The sequence below is a fragment of the Blennius ocellaris genome (genome assembly GCF_963422515.1).
Source record: "Blennius ocellaris genome assembly, chromosome: 6".
NCBI lineage: Eukaryota > Metazoa > Chordata > Actinopteri > Blenniiformes > Blenniidae > Blennius > Blennius ocellaris.
Window position 1 is genome coordinate 25,540,314 of NC_137655.1, and position 14,284 is coordinate 25,554,597.

The following is a 14,284-nucleotide window of genomic DNA, read 5'->3' on the forward strand; positions in this document are numbered from 1 at the left end:
AAAGCTGCTGTTGACATTTTTTTTATATGCATAAATTAATTAAGTATCTTTAGCTTTGACTTGATAAAGCCCAAACATGTCCGTTTACTCAGAAATGTCGTGGCTTCTGCTGCTGCTGCTGCTGCTGCAGTTACTGCAGCAGCAGCAGCCTATCATAGTTTCCATGGAGACGGAGTGTTTTCAGGAAGTCGTTGTGGAATCAGACGCCCAGAATGCAAAGTTTCGTGTATGAATGTAAACAACGTGCTGTGGAGCAAGTTGGGAACCACCGACACACACACACACACACACACACACACGTGTTAAAGTCAACATAAAAAAACGTGTGGGGGGGTTGGGGGGTTGGGGGGGGGTGCGCCACTGTCGACCGGCGTTACTCACTTTAGCCTTCGGCCCGGGGGCGGGCGAGGCGAGGGGTGGGGGAGGGGGCGTGGCGGTTTCTTTGGGCTTGCGGAGGAGGCCGTTCTCCTGACCTCTGACCCCCGCCGACATGCTGTCCTTGGCTTCGGCGCGCTTCCTGGCACGCAGCGTGTTCCAGGACAGGGACTTCCTGTGTACAGCACAGGAAACATCCACTGGCCAATCAGAGAGCGGCTCAGCGGCGCCGCGGCCGGCTGAGTGGGGACCGCTCACTGCGGGGGACCGCTCACTGTGGCCCCCTGCTGGCCCCCTGGTGGCCAGCAGTGGAACTCAGAGGGAAGGTAAACGCAACTCTTTTCACTAATTCATGCTCTTCACAAACAAAAAGACGTTTTACAGCAGGGGTGTCCAAAGTGGGTCCTGGAGGGCCGCTGTCCTCCATGTTTTAGTCCCTCCCTCCTCAGCAGACCTGATGTAATGATGATGTCATCACCAAGGTGGCAAAAAAGCCCAATAAGAGCCCCTCATTACAAACAGGTGTGTTGAACTGGGAGGAGCTAAACCTTGCAGGACAGGGGCCCCCCCAGGGCGGCGGCCCCCCCAGGACGGTGGCCCCCCCGGGGCGGCGGCCCCCCCAGGGCGGCGGCCCCCGAGGACGGAGCCCGGACACCCCTGACTTAGAGTAAACTTTATGGAACCAAAGAAAAAAACAAAACCAAGACGAATTAAAATCCTTTCTACGTGTCGCTACATGGTGTCAGTCAGACAGCGAGCAACATGCAGCTTTGTTAATAAATGTGCTCCATGAATTCTAACTTCAAATTCACATCTGATCTCATTCACAAAATCTGTTTTAGTGAGAAAAATCTACTCAATGCATTCAATACTCTACAGTTTTCTCCCAGAAATAAAATTTGATAAAATCTTAAACTTGTTTGTTGTTGTTGAACATAATCGTTTTTTTTTTTTTTTGCATGTTGGAATTATATTTGCATTTTTTTTTTCTTTGACATTCACAAAATGTAAAATTTGTTCTATTTGCTCCTGAATATCATTTACTTTCAGGTTTAACTTGCACTATGACAATAATAATGCTATATATATATATATATATATATATATATATATATATATATATATATAATAATGATAATGATGATCAGGCGCTGCTGCGGGGGTGTTTCTTTGTTTCTGGTCTGTTTGTGGTTAAAACCTGAATAACTGGTTGTTTCCTGAATCTGCAGCCGCTCCGTTGTGGTCCGTGAAGACAGGAGAGAGGACGACACTGAGCTCAGGCTTTTACTGAGGCACAAAACAAAATCACACTGAAAGTGATGCAGAGAGAGAAATTAATAAAACACATGAAATCTGGCATTGAACAAAACAAATCTGAATCCTTCAGGCTTTATTTTTACCCTCCAAACACAGTTACAAGTCGGACTGCTTGGAAATTAAACTTATTGAACCTTCAGTTGGTTTTCCTCATAAAAATCTGAGTTGTGAGCTTCAAAAGAAGAAAAACCTGGATCAGAAACAAACCGACTGGTTTCATCACTTCATTTTAACGTTTCTCAAACTAAATGGATTTTATCCAGATATTTTCCACATTTTTCCTGTAAACTTGATCCTGATCGGATAAAGTTTACCTTTGAACCTAAATACTTTTGGTTCAAACTTTATCCTTTTCCCCTAAAATTATATTTTTATATGTTGTTTCTCCTCAATACTAACTTTGTTTTGACCCCCCCCCCAAAAAAAAAGATTGAAAGCACAAGAACTTTAATTAATCAAATTCTAAAAATTGAAACTTTAGTCAAGAAGTTAAAATGTTATTAGAATTATTTTTAAATGTCCAAACTTCAGATTAAATAAAAACATAAACAAAAATGAAAAAAAAAAAATCAAAGATAGTATTTCAAAATCCTGAAAAAATAAATTAACCAAATAGTGACATTATACATTAATAATTTGAATGTTAAATCCTTCAGTCTAAATATTTTTTAAATGTAATAAATACATGAAAGTAATTAAAACTATACAATTTTTAAATTTAAAACCTAGTCTAAAATAAAAGAGGATAAAATTCCCAACCACCTTAACAAATTTTAAATTATATACATACTGTATGTAGGCTGCATTTTAATTTGACTACATTTTACAGTTGAAAAATATGGCTGGAAATGTGATCATTTCTTGACAGTTAAACGTGATTGTGAAACGAGAAGCGTCTGTCCGCCTCCGGGTTTGTTTCCTCTGCGTTCAGGAGTCAAACCTTCTGTGGAGCGTCAAACCGTCCATGTTAGTAAGAACTGAAATCCACACAGAGAAATTAAAGGTCAATACAGGAACAAAAGTGAACTGAACCAGGGCGGGGAAAAACAGACTCAAAGACAGAAATGAATAAATTAAACCTGATGGCCGCACACAGACCGCTCAGCTTCACCGTCAGTTTATTTACAAATATTAAAAACTACAAAGTCGTGGATCATCTGCGAACTAACGCACAACAAAACACGTCACGTTGTCTCCGCTAACTCATGCTCAACTCCCAAAACCTTTATTTTACATAAAATACATTTAAAAATCATCATTAGACGACCAACAGTTGCCATTAAATGAGACATATTGCACAGCCTGACTTCATTCAGATTCTTTTCTTCATCATAAATAGTGCAAAAAGGATTTCTTTTTAAAAACAGGAATGTTCTCGAGCTTCAGTCAAAACAGCAAAATCAACGTTTGTACAGTGACGAGAATCAACACAAAGGAGGGAGAAAGAAAATCCAACTCTGTGAAATAAAATAATAATTAGGAGAAACAAAATGACAGCATAAGGAGGAAGAAACACAAACGTGTGTCGATTGCCACAGACAACAAAATAAATCTTCTCCGGACTGGAGAACCAAGCTGAGATTTTCTTTTTCTTTCTTTTTCCTTTTCAAGAAAAACAGTCCAAAATAAAAAAAAAAAAATACAAAATGAAAGATAAAAAAGGTGTTAGGAACTGAAATAAGAGTCCGGTTTTCGCTCCACAGTTTTAGCTACGATAGTTTCTAGGATTCACTCCTCAGTGCTCCAGTTTGTGACGACGGCTCAGAAAACAAAGTCACTGAACGACTGCAGGTCAGAACCCGGTTCTTAAAAAACAAACGACAAAAAAAAAGGCTCCTGTGAGTCCGAGGGGTTTTGTTTTAGAGGGGAGGAGTTAGGAGGTGAGGGAGGAGGAAAAAACACCAAAATCCACTCCGAGCGCCCGAGGACGAGGACGAGGACGAGGACGGGGACGGGGACGAGACGAGGACGAGGACTTACTTGATGTTGTTTGCGTCGGCCACCGCGGCCGAGAAGGACGAGGCGGAGGAGGAGTCTTTGAGGGGCTTGGTGGGCGGGGCCAGGACGTGGCCCGGCACCCAGCCCTCGGCGGCCGGAGACTGGCTGTTGGCCGGCCGGTACACCAGGTACATGTTCTGCTGGTTGGTGGCCAGGACCTGCACCGTCTCCCCCTGGATCACACACACCTCGTGCTCCTTCAGCGCAGAGTAGTCCTGAGACACCACCATGGTGGAGGAGGTGCCGTTACAGCCCTCCTGCAGGAGGAGGAGGAGCAGGAGAGACGGAGGTGACCACAGAAGGTAAAGCACAAGAGAGGAGGACAGAGCGTCGCCGTCCAGGGACAAGGGGACACTTTGGTCCTGTTTGGGGACCCTAACGTTTCTCCGTCTCCAAGAGCAAAACACAACATGTGCTGTTCTGCACCAAGTACATCTAAGGACTCCAGTCAATCTACTGGGTTTCTCGAATAAAATCTACATTTACATACATTTAATACATGTAATCATCTGCATACAGGGAGAACGTCCACCTTCATTCACTAACTGGTATTATAATATAGGACCGAACACTATTGATCCTTTACATTGAACTGTGTTTTTAAATGTTCTTTTATTTTTGTTTAAACGTGGATCTCACTATGTTTAGATTCCACTGGACAGTTTCAGTGTCGTATCATTTAGATGAAAGTGTCGCCAGAAGTCTCACAAAGCACTTTAAACGTCAGACTCAATTAAATCTTAACCAGTTTGGTTCCTTGCAGTCGCCTCACGGCGGTGGACTGCAGGACCACTGGTACGATGCTGGTGTCAAATTCCTACATTGAAATCTGTAAGTCTACAAGCTCTCAACTGTTCAAAGGAGACGGCCTGAAGGAAAACAATAATCCATCATTAGTTTACTGTAAACAACCTCCAGTCCTGAGTAGCTGGACTCACCCTGGCCTGGAAACACGACGAGCCGCCGTTGGAGGTAGACACTTTCATCTGGCTCCTCCCCCTCTCCGCCTCCTTGTCGCCCAGTCCCACGGCGGAGGATGGCCGGCTGTGGGAGGAGAGGGCGGGCCGGTTCCCGGACGACGAGCGGTTCCTGGTGAGCGAGGAGCCGCTGCCGCCGCCCCGCTCCTTCTGGTACTCGATGGGCGACTGCAGCGCTGCAGCACACGGAGCACATGTTCACCACACGCTTTTACTTTGTCGGGGGTTTCCTGCACACAAGCTCAGCCAGGGAAATGAAATAGTGGCCGAGGGTAGAAGAAGAGAAGCTCCTGTGGGTCCAAACACCTTTATACTGAAAATAAATGTCTATTCAGTCGATAAATAAAGTAAATGACTGGAGCCTCATCAGAGGCTTGTTGGGATCATTGGTGATGAAGCATCATGGGAAGAGCTTGAAAAACAACACAAAGTCCACATGATCGACGGGGATTTCGATTCAGTGTAAAGCACAGACTCTTTAGTACTTTATTTTGAAAATATCTGTTTCAGCGAGTGGAGGTTCTCCTCTGTTTCATCCTCACGACACAAAGTCCAGAAAGCTGGACTCTGAAAAACATCCACTGTTGTAAAAACACTTCTTGGCTGCATCTGAATCAGTGGAAAGTGTTTCTCCCTCCAATGAGGTCGTATTAGGAGCTGATTTAGGTTTTGTGGGACGAGAGGAAGAGAAAAAACTGTCCTCTGTCTTTGTCAAACTGCTTTTCTTGGCTGACGATCCTTGTTTGGGGTGAAATATTCCAAATGTAGTCATTTATGCACAAGAACAAAAGAATCTCAGGTCCTGGTGAAAATCTACAGTTTTTTGTGTGCAGATGTTATATCATACTTGAGTATTTGTGAGTTTCACAGCAAAGTTTTGAAAATGATGTCCGTTTACACGGGAACGGCAGAAATACCCTAGATGGTGGTATCCCCCCCCCCATTGTTACTCACACAATTTAAAAATACACACTTTCTAGGAATATAGACTGGCCTGTCAAGAAGCATCGTCACAACAACAACAACAACAACAACAACAACAACAACAACAACAACAAGCAATACAACACCATTTGTTCAAACCCAGTGTTGCGTGTCTCTGTCTCTAGTGGTGGACGTGTCCCTGACGGTGTCCTCACCTGACAGGAAGTTGCTCTGGGCGTCCAGGACCTCCTGGACGTGTCGGACCCACACCTGCTTGACGTCCACGTTGGCGGCCTGCAGCGTGAAGCGCTCCGACGAGCCGCGGCTCGCCAACACAAACTTGCAGGGGTCGTTGTCGGCGCTGTCCTCCAGACCCAGGTAGGACACCTGCCGGACCGGAGGCCCAGGAAAACCAGCCGAGTCAGCGCTTTTTACTCATTTTTGCCCACGCAGCAGGAATAAGAAGTGAATTCATGAAAAACAAGAACGATCCAATGAAAACAGCCCAAAACCTCGGAGGGAAGAGGGAAGAGCTCCATCAAAGGCTCCAAGTTGAAAAAGCAGAACAGCCTCACAGTACCACAGAAGAGGGGGATCGTTAGTGAAGTGATAAAACTCTGAAACATCTTCTACTGCTCTACTGCAAGTTGAACTTTGAATGAAAAAGGTGCAAAGCAATGAAAAAAAACAATCAGGAAAGCAAAAGGGACAACAGAAGCAAAGGAGGGATGAAAAAATACCCAGAACGAGTAGGAGGAGGAGAAGAAAAGAGGGAGATGTAGGGGGAGAAAATGAAGAACAAGAGAACACAGAAGAAAAAGGAGGAAGAGGAGGAGACGGAACAAGAAAATAAAAATGAGTTGGAGCAGAAAAAAACTAAGAGGAAGAAGAGAAGGAAATAGTAATAGTAGTAGTAAGAGTAGTGGAAGGAGTAGTAGTAGGAGTAGTAATAGTACTACAGGTAGGAGTAGTAGTACTACAGGTAGTAGTAGTAATAGTACTACCAGTAGTAGTAGTATTACCAGTAGTACTAGTAGTACTACAGGTAGTAGTAGTACAGGTTGGAGTAGGCATTGATATGATTAGATCTGTCATTTCGTCTGATTGTTTTGGGTTTAATATGACCGGCTGTGAAAGGTTCGATCATTCACTCATTCATTCATTCATTATTCATTCATTCACTCATTAATTCATTCATTATTCATTCATTCACTCTCATTAATTCATTCACTCATTCGTTCATTCATTCATTCCCGCATTCATTCATTCAGGCATTCGTTCATTCATTCATTCATTCATTCAGTCACTTATTCATTCATTCATTCATTCATTCACTCATTCCTTCCTGTCTTTAACTGTTCCGTTCTACCACCAGGGCTCTGGGCTCTGGGTTCTGGGGGTTCTGGGGGTTCTGGGGAGGACGACATCCGGCTGGTGTCGTCCGTCTACCTTGATGCTCTTCTTGAACTGGTACCCCGGCGTGGACGAGCCTTTCCTCAGCAGCTCGCTGAAGATGACGATCTGCTCGAAGAGGAAGACGCGGCGTTCTTTAGAGCGCGACAGGACGCCGGCGTCCTGCTCCGTCACGAAGAAGGTCTCCTGCTGCAGCAGCTTGCCCTGACTGGTCAGCTTCCCCTGAGGACAAAGCACAGGACCGTCAGCACGGCGAGCCAGAGGACGCCAGACGGACACCAGACGGACAGCAGACGGTCGCCAGACGATCGCCAGATGGTCGCCAGACGGACACCAGACAGATGCCACACGGACACCAGACAAACGCCAGACGGGCACCAGACGGATGCCAGACGGACGCCACACGGACACCAGACAGACGCCAGACGGACGCCAGACGGACACCAGACGGACGCCAGACAGACACCAAACAGACGCCAGACGGACAGCAGACGGACACCAGATGGGCAGCAGACGGTCGCCAGATGGTCGCAAGACGATCGCCAGACGGTCACCAGACGGACACCAGACAGACACCAGACGGACGCCAGACGGTCACCAGACGGACACCAGACGGACGCCAGACGGACGCCACACGGACACCAGACAGACACCAGACGGACGCCAGACGGACACCAGACAGACACCAGACAGACGCCAGACGGACACCAGACGGACGCCAGAAGGACACCAGACAGACGCCAGACAAATGCCAGACGGACACCAGACGGACACCAGACGGACACCATACAGACACCAGACAGACGCCAGAAGGTCGCCAGAAGGTCGCCAGACAGACACCAGACAGACGCCAGACGGATGCCAGACGGACGCCAGAAAGACGCCAGATGGACACCAGACGGACACCAGATGGACGCCATACAGACACCAGACAGACGCCAGACGGTCGCCAGACAGACACCAGACAGACGCCAGACGGACGCCAGACAGATGCCAGACGATCACCAGACGGTCGCCAGACGGCCGCCATACAGACACCAGACAGACGCCAGACGGTCGCCAGACGGACACCAGACAGACACCAGACGGACACCAGACGGACACCAGACGGACACCAGACGGACGCCAGACGGACGCCATACAGACACCAGACAGACGCCAGACGGTCACCAGACAGACACCAGACAGACGCCAGACGGTCCTAGACGGACACCAGTCAGACACCAGACAGACACCAGACGGACACCAGACGGACGCCAGACGGACGCTAGACGGACGCCATACAGACAACAGACAGACGCCAGACGGTCGCCAGACGGACACCAGACAGACACCAGACAGACACCAGACAGACATCAGACAGACACCAGACGGACACCAGACAGACACCAGACAGACACCAGACAGACATCAGACAGACACCAGACGGACACCAGACAGACACCAGACAGACACCAGACAGACATCAGACAGACATCAGACGGACGCCAGACAGACACCAGACAGACACCAGACGGACGCCAGACGGACACCAGACAGACATCAGACAGACACCAGACAGACACCAGACAGACACCAGACAGACATCAGACGGACGCCAGACAGACACCAGACAGACACCAGACAGACACCAGACAGACACCAGACAGACACCAGACAGACACCAGACAGACGCCAGACGGACGCCAGACGGACACCAGACAGACGCCAGATGGACGCCAGACGGACACCAGACGGACGCCAGGCAGACGCCAGATGGACGCCGTACAGACACCAGACAGACGCCAGACGGACGCCAGACAGACACCAGACAGACGCCAGATGGACGCCATACAGACACCAGACAGACGCGAGACGGATGCCAGACAGACACCAGACAGACGCCATACAGACACCAGACAGACGCCAGACGGTCGCCAAACGGACACCAGACAGACACCAGACGGACGCCAGACAGACACCAGACGGACACCAGAGGACGCCACGCACCTCGTATCCCTGCAGCCGGCCCAGGTTCATCATGTCGTTACACAGTTTGGGCACCTGGGACATCAAGTCCACGGCTTTCTGCGAGAGACGGCGAGACACAAGGACGTCAACACATCGTCTGGGACAAACGTCCGTCTGCATGAGATGGGAGGAGGAGCTTCACCTCGATCTGCTCACAGTCCAGCCCCGCCTTCGAGCTGAACTTCAGGAAGTCCTGAGGACAAGAAAACGAGCTCAGATGGACATTTTTAACTTCACTTCATCAAAACACTCTGTTGTGAATGAATGATTTAAACCATCAAACTCATTCTGGACACGGACAAAACAGTTGATCTCAAACAGGTAATAGTATTAGAATATAGAAATAACTACAACTCTCAATATCCATCTTTGTTTTAGTGCCACAAAGTGTTAAAATGTCATCGACAAGTTCTCATTTGATGAAATAAACTTAAACAGCAACACACAGAAACCTGAGAATTAAAAAGGAGTTCTCAGTTCACCCTGTGCTTTACAATTTCCTGTGGATTTTTATTAGACCTCTTCAAAAACATCTGGCCACATGCAGCTGGAACTCAACAATATAGTCAACTAATTCCTATGATCAACAGAATAACTTGATCTTTAATGTCAAATCATTACTACACGTGTGTCGTACTCCTGACCGCAGATAAAAGTCGATGCTTCACATGGGGACCGGCCTCGTTCGGCCATCTTGGAGAGGTCTCCCTCTCGTACTAAACATAAAGATCTCAGGCCAGAAGATCCACAAAAACATTTGTAGCTCGCCTGCTAGTCCAGGTAGCAACACAAATAAAGCTCTATCCTGTGGACACGCGATCCAGCAAGAGTGCTACCAATGGTTTTGTGGATTTTCTAGTCTGGGATCTTTACGTTCAGCAGAGCGGGAGACCTCTCCAAGATGGCGGCACTGAGTGTTTATATCCATGGTCCTGACCACCTGGAAGGATTCACTGCATACTACTGAGTGAAATGCTCACTCTGGTGGTCACATTCATGTATTGCAGTTAATGTCATCACATCACACAGCTGGTAAATGTGATCTCGTGGCCCTGATGGACCACCTGGTGGACCCCCTGATGGACCACCTGATGGACCACCTGATGGACCGCCTGGTGGACCCCCTGATGGACCACCTGATGGACCCCCCGATGGACCGCCTGATGGACCACCTGATGGACCCCCCGATGGACCGCCTGATGGACCACCTGATGGACCCCCCGATGGACCGCCTGATGGACCGCCTGATGGACCACCTGATGGACCACCTGATGGACCCCCTGATGGACCGCCTGATGGACCGCCTGATGGACCACCTGGTGGACCACCTGATGGACCACCTGGTGGACCACCTGATGGACCCCCCGATGGACCGCCTGATGGACCGCCTGATGGACCACCTGATGGACCACCTGATGGACCCCCTGATGGACCACCTGATGGACCCCCTGATGGACCGCCTGATGGACCGCCTGATGGACCACCTGGTGGACCACCTGATGGACCACCTGGTGGACCACCTGGTGGACCCCCTGATGGACCACCTGGTGGACCAGTTCCGTCTCAACACCTGAGCTTCAACCAGACGGCCTACATTCACCTAAACTGTCTCGAGGTTCTGAATCACCTTCAGTAGAAGCTGGTATTTGGTGATTCTCTGAATGGGTTTGATGAGAAAGTCACTGATGGTCAGTCTGGACTGGATGTCCTGCTGGATCACCTGGAACACAAAGATCCTGTCCTCAGACCGGTTCAGCTCAACTTCAAACTGGTTTACAACATGACAGTGAAGGAGGGTCACAAGAAACATGTTCTTAGATTGACTGGACACATTATTAATGTTGTGTTTGCAATGTAGACATGGTGCCTTTACAAGAGGCTTTGTGAATATATTCCTACACACACGCACGCACGCACGCACGCACGCACGCACGCACACGCACACGCACACGCACACACACACACACACACACACACACACACACACACACACACACACACACACACACACACCTCGTCTAAGTGTGACCGATGTCGTGTCCCAAACTCTTGAAACATATTTCAGTGGTTTTCTGAGATGTGAACCCGACCCAGAGTACTGCAGTACTCCCTAGTACTCTGCAGTACTCTGCAGTACTCTGCAGTACTCTGGGTTCCTCCTCCTCTCCTCCAACATAAAGCCTCTATGAAAAGCACAATTCTGTCCGGAGTGCTAATCGTAAAGCAGCTTGTTGTAAAACCCTGGCGGTCAGAGAGCCTGTTGGTATCCTGAACATGGAAACACCGGACGACAGTCTCTGGCTCACCTGCCGACCTGAGACACCAAACCTCAACCATACCTCAACCATACCTCATACTGCCGTTACCACCTTTCCTCACCGTCATCCTGCTGACGGTTCAGTGTCGTGATGCAGCGATGTGAGGAATGACTGTTACTGTTACTGCGTCCTGCTTTTTGTTTTCTGGTAACGTTCTGTTTGCTTTTCTAAAATCTTTTCTGCTTGTTTATTGTATAATTTGTACAATAATATAATAAAAATACATTAAAAAAAAGGAAAATGTAAAGGTAAGGAAAAGTATTGATTTCATGACAACAACCCTCCAAAAGTAACTTTGATCTTCCTTCTTGGTTTATTTGATAAAGTACTTTTCTCCCGAGGATTACACAACAAAGCTTCACTTACGTCGAAGTAGTTGTCGTATTCTGCTACGATGAACTCCGACTTGGGTTTATTCTGACAGTATATCACGTACATGTGCAGCCGCCTCTCCTGCAACACACACACACACACACACACACACACACACACACACACACACACACACACACACACACACACACACACACACACACACACACACACACACACACACACACACACACACACACACACACACACACACACACACACCATGTATCATCTTAAGAGCAGAGACGTTCATCATCATCTTCATCATCATCATCATCATCCTCACTCACGTGCTTGATGAAGAGCTCAGGAAGGAGTTCATGGTCGTCCAGACATTTCCCAAGTTCGCCCACAAAGAAACTGACGGGAAAAAGATGAGGGTCAAGGTCAGTGAACACCCTGACAGATGCCATGCCACGCCACGCCACGCCACGCCAGGCCACATCACGCCACGCCACGCCATGCCACGCCACATCACGCCACGCCACCTCACGCCACCTCACGCCATGCCACATCACGCCACATCACGCCACGCCACGCCACGCCACGCCACGCCATGCCGAACTGAACCGAAGCTGAACTCACTCTTTGTGCCAGTCGTAGATCTGGTGGATGTTTCCAAACACCATTTTGTCTTTTCCCTTCATGTCCTCAGAGACGCCCTTCTCCTCGATGCGCTTCATGAATCCCTGCACGCAAGGTGAGAAACCACAGGTTCCATTCACACTCTCACCGGGTCGTCACCGTGTCCTCGTCACCGTCTCACCGGGTCGTCACCGTCTCACCAGGTCGTCACCGTGTCCTCGTCACCGTCTCACCGGGTCATCACCGTGTCCTCGTCACCGTGTCCTCGTCACCGTCTCACCGGGTCGTCACCGTCTCACCAGGTCGTCACCGTGTCCTCGTCACCGTCTCACCGGGTCGTCACCGTCTCACCGGGTCGTCACCGTCTCACCAGGTCGTCACCGTCTCCTCGTCACCGTCTCACCGGGTCGTCACCGTCTCACCGGGTCGTCACCGTGTCCTCGTCACCGTCTCACCGGGTCGTCACCATCTCACCAGGTCGTCACCGTGTCCTCGTCACCATCTCACCAGGTCGTCACCGTGTCCTCGTCACCATCTCACCAGATCGTCACTGTGTCCTCGTCACCGTCTCACCGGGTCGTCACCGTGTCCTCGTCACACTCTCACCGGGTCGTCACCGTCTCACCAGGTCGTCACCGTCTCACTAGCTCGTCACCGTCTCACCGGGTCGTCACCGTCTCACTAGGTCGTCACCGTGTCCTCGTCACACTCTCACCAGGTCGTCACCGTCTCACCGGGTCGTCACCGTCTCAACGGGTCGTCCCCGTCTCACCTCTCCTTTGCTTCCCGTGGCTGCGCGCTCCGTCAGACACTCACCTCCACCACGATGCCCAGGTCTTTGACGTAGTCCTTCTCGGTCTGGATCAGCTCCTTCAGGACGAACCTGAGCAGCAACAGTGAAACACTGAATTACATGAAGACTCACGTTGATCCTAAACTGGACAAACTTGCTTCCATTCATCCTTTAAAGCAACTCGTCATCCAGATTCCAGCGTCGCCTTCAAACTTCAAACTCGGAGACTTCAGAGCTCGACCTCGAGAAGAACTGGGGTTCAACCATCTTGGTTCTATGTTCAGACTCCATGATTATCAGGGGCAAACATTCATACGGTAACCAAGAACATGAGAATTTTGCCCACTGCCATTGTAAGGAAGACAAAAGTGTAATGAAACATCTGAGCATCTATTGTGCCAGAACTCACATCCTGCCCCTCATGGCCTTGGCTCTCTGCTCCAGCTCGGGGTTTCGGGGCTGGACCGGGGTGCTTTGCTCCGGCGGGGAGGCGGTGGGGAAGTCGGGATACGCTCCTGGTTCCAGGGTCTGTACAGAGGACGGGGTCAGAGGTCACAGCTGGATTCAGATACATGAAATCCTGATGAGGGTGCAGTGCTGTAATGAGCCAGCAGGGGGCAGCAGGACATGGGGTACTGGTGACCCTTAATGCAGAGTAGTTCTGTGACTTTAAGTACACAACTGAAAATTAACTTTCATAAACGTGAACACAAAATGAGAAGTTTCATAACAAACCTCATGGATGTTTTAACCCTTTGTAGGAATCCTGCTGAAATACTTTTTATGAGGTATTCGAGTGGTACTTTCTACAAAACGCTTCAAAATAAATGAGGCCCAATTATGTGTGTGTGTGTGTGTGTGTGTGTGTGTGTGTTATGAACAAGTTTCTATACACTACAGCTGTAGGGATGTGGGTCCATATTAGCATTAATGAAGTCTTTCTATTCTATATGTGTAATTATGTCAAAATGTTGTGATTCACATGTCTAATAACTTACCCTCATTCATGATGTAACGAATGTAAAAACAAAAACAGATCAGACCTGCACAGATTTCAAGAGTTATAGTATTAAAATGTATCTCCATGGTAAATATTTTCTGTACTATTTTTCTCTGAGTCATAAGTTTCATTCAGTCCAACAATGTAATGAGTAATGAGTTATTTACGACAAGGGCTGATCAACAATGTTTCAAATAAACAT

General features: G+C 48.5%; 1 protein-coding gene across 1 annotated transcript in view; it reads right to left on the minus strand.

The window, feature by feature from the left end:
- The window catches only part of kalrna (kalirin RhoGEF kinase a), a gene marked incomplete at both ends in the record, with an annotated part of 193,373 nt that overhangs the window by 12,012 nt on the left and 167,077 nt on the right, over window positions 1-14,284 (minus strand). The window contains 13 exons of the mRNA XM_080498258.1: window positions 382-550; window positions 3,673-3,947; window positions 4,629-4,843; window positions 5,807-5,978; window positions 7,041-7,226; window positions 8,994-9,071; window positions 9,157-9,207; window positions 10,642-10,734; window positions 11,699-11,785; window positions 11,995-12,064; window positions 12,290-12,393; window positions 13,106-13,172; window positions 13,492-13,610. Coding sequence (XP_080354384.1) covers window positions 382-550; window positions 3,673-3,947; window positions 4,629-4,843; window positions 5,807-5,978; window positions 7,041-7,226; window positions 8,994-9,071; window positions 9,157-9,207; window positions 10,642-10,734; window positions 11,699-11,785; window positions 11,995-12,064; window positions 12,290-12,393; window positions 13,106-13,172; window positions 13,492-13,610 — 1,686 coding nt within the window. The remainder of the gene's footprint in view (window positions 1-381; window positions 551-3,672; window positions 3,948-4,628; window positions 4,844-5,806; window positions 5,979-7,040; window positions 7,227-8,993; window positions 9,072-9,156; window positions 9,208-10,641; window positions 10,735-11,698; window positions 11,786-11,994; window positions 12,065-12,289; window positions 12,394-13,105; window positions 13,173-13,491; window positions 13,611-14,284) is intronic.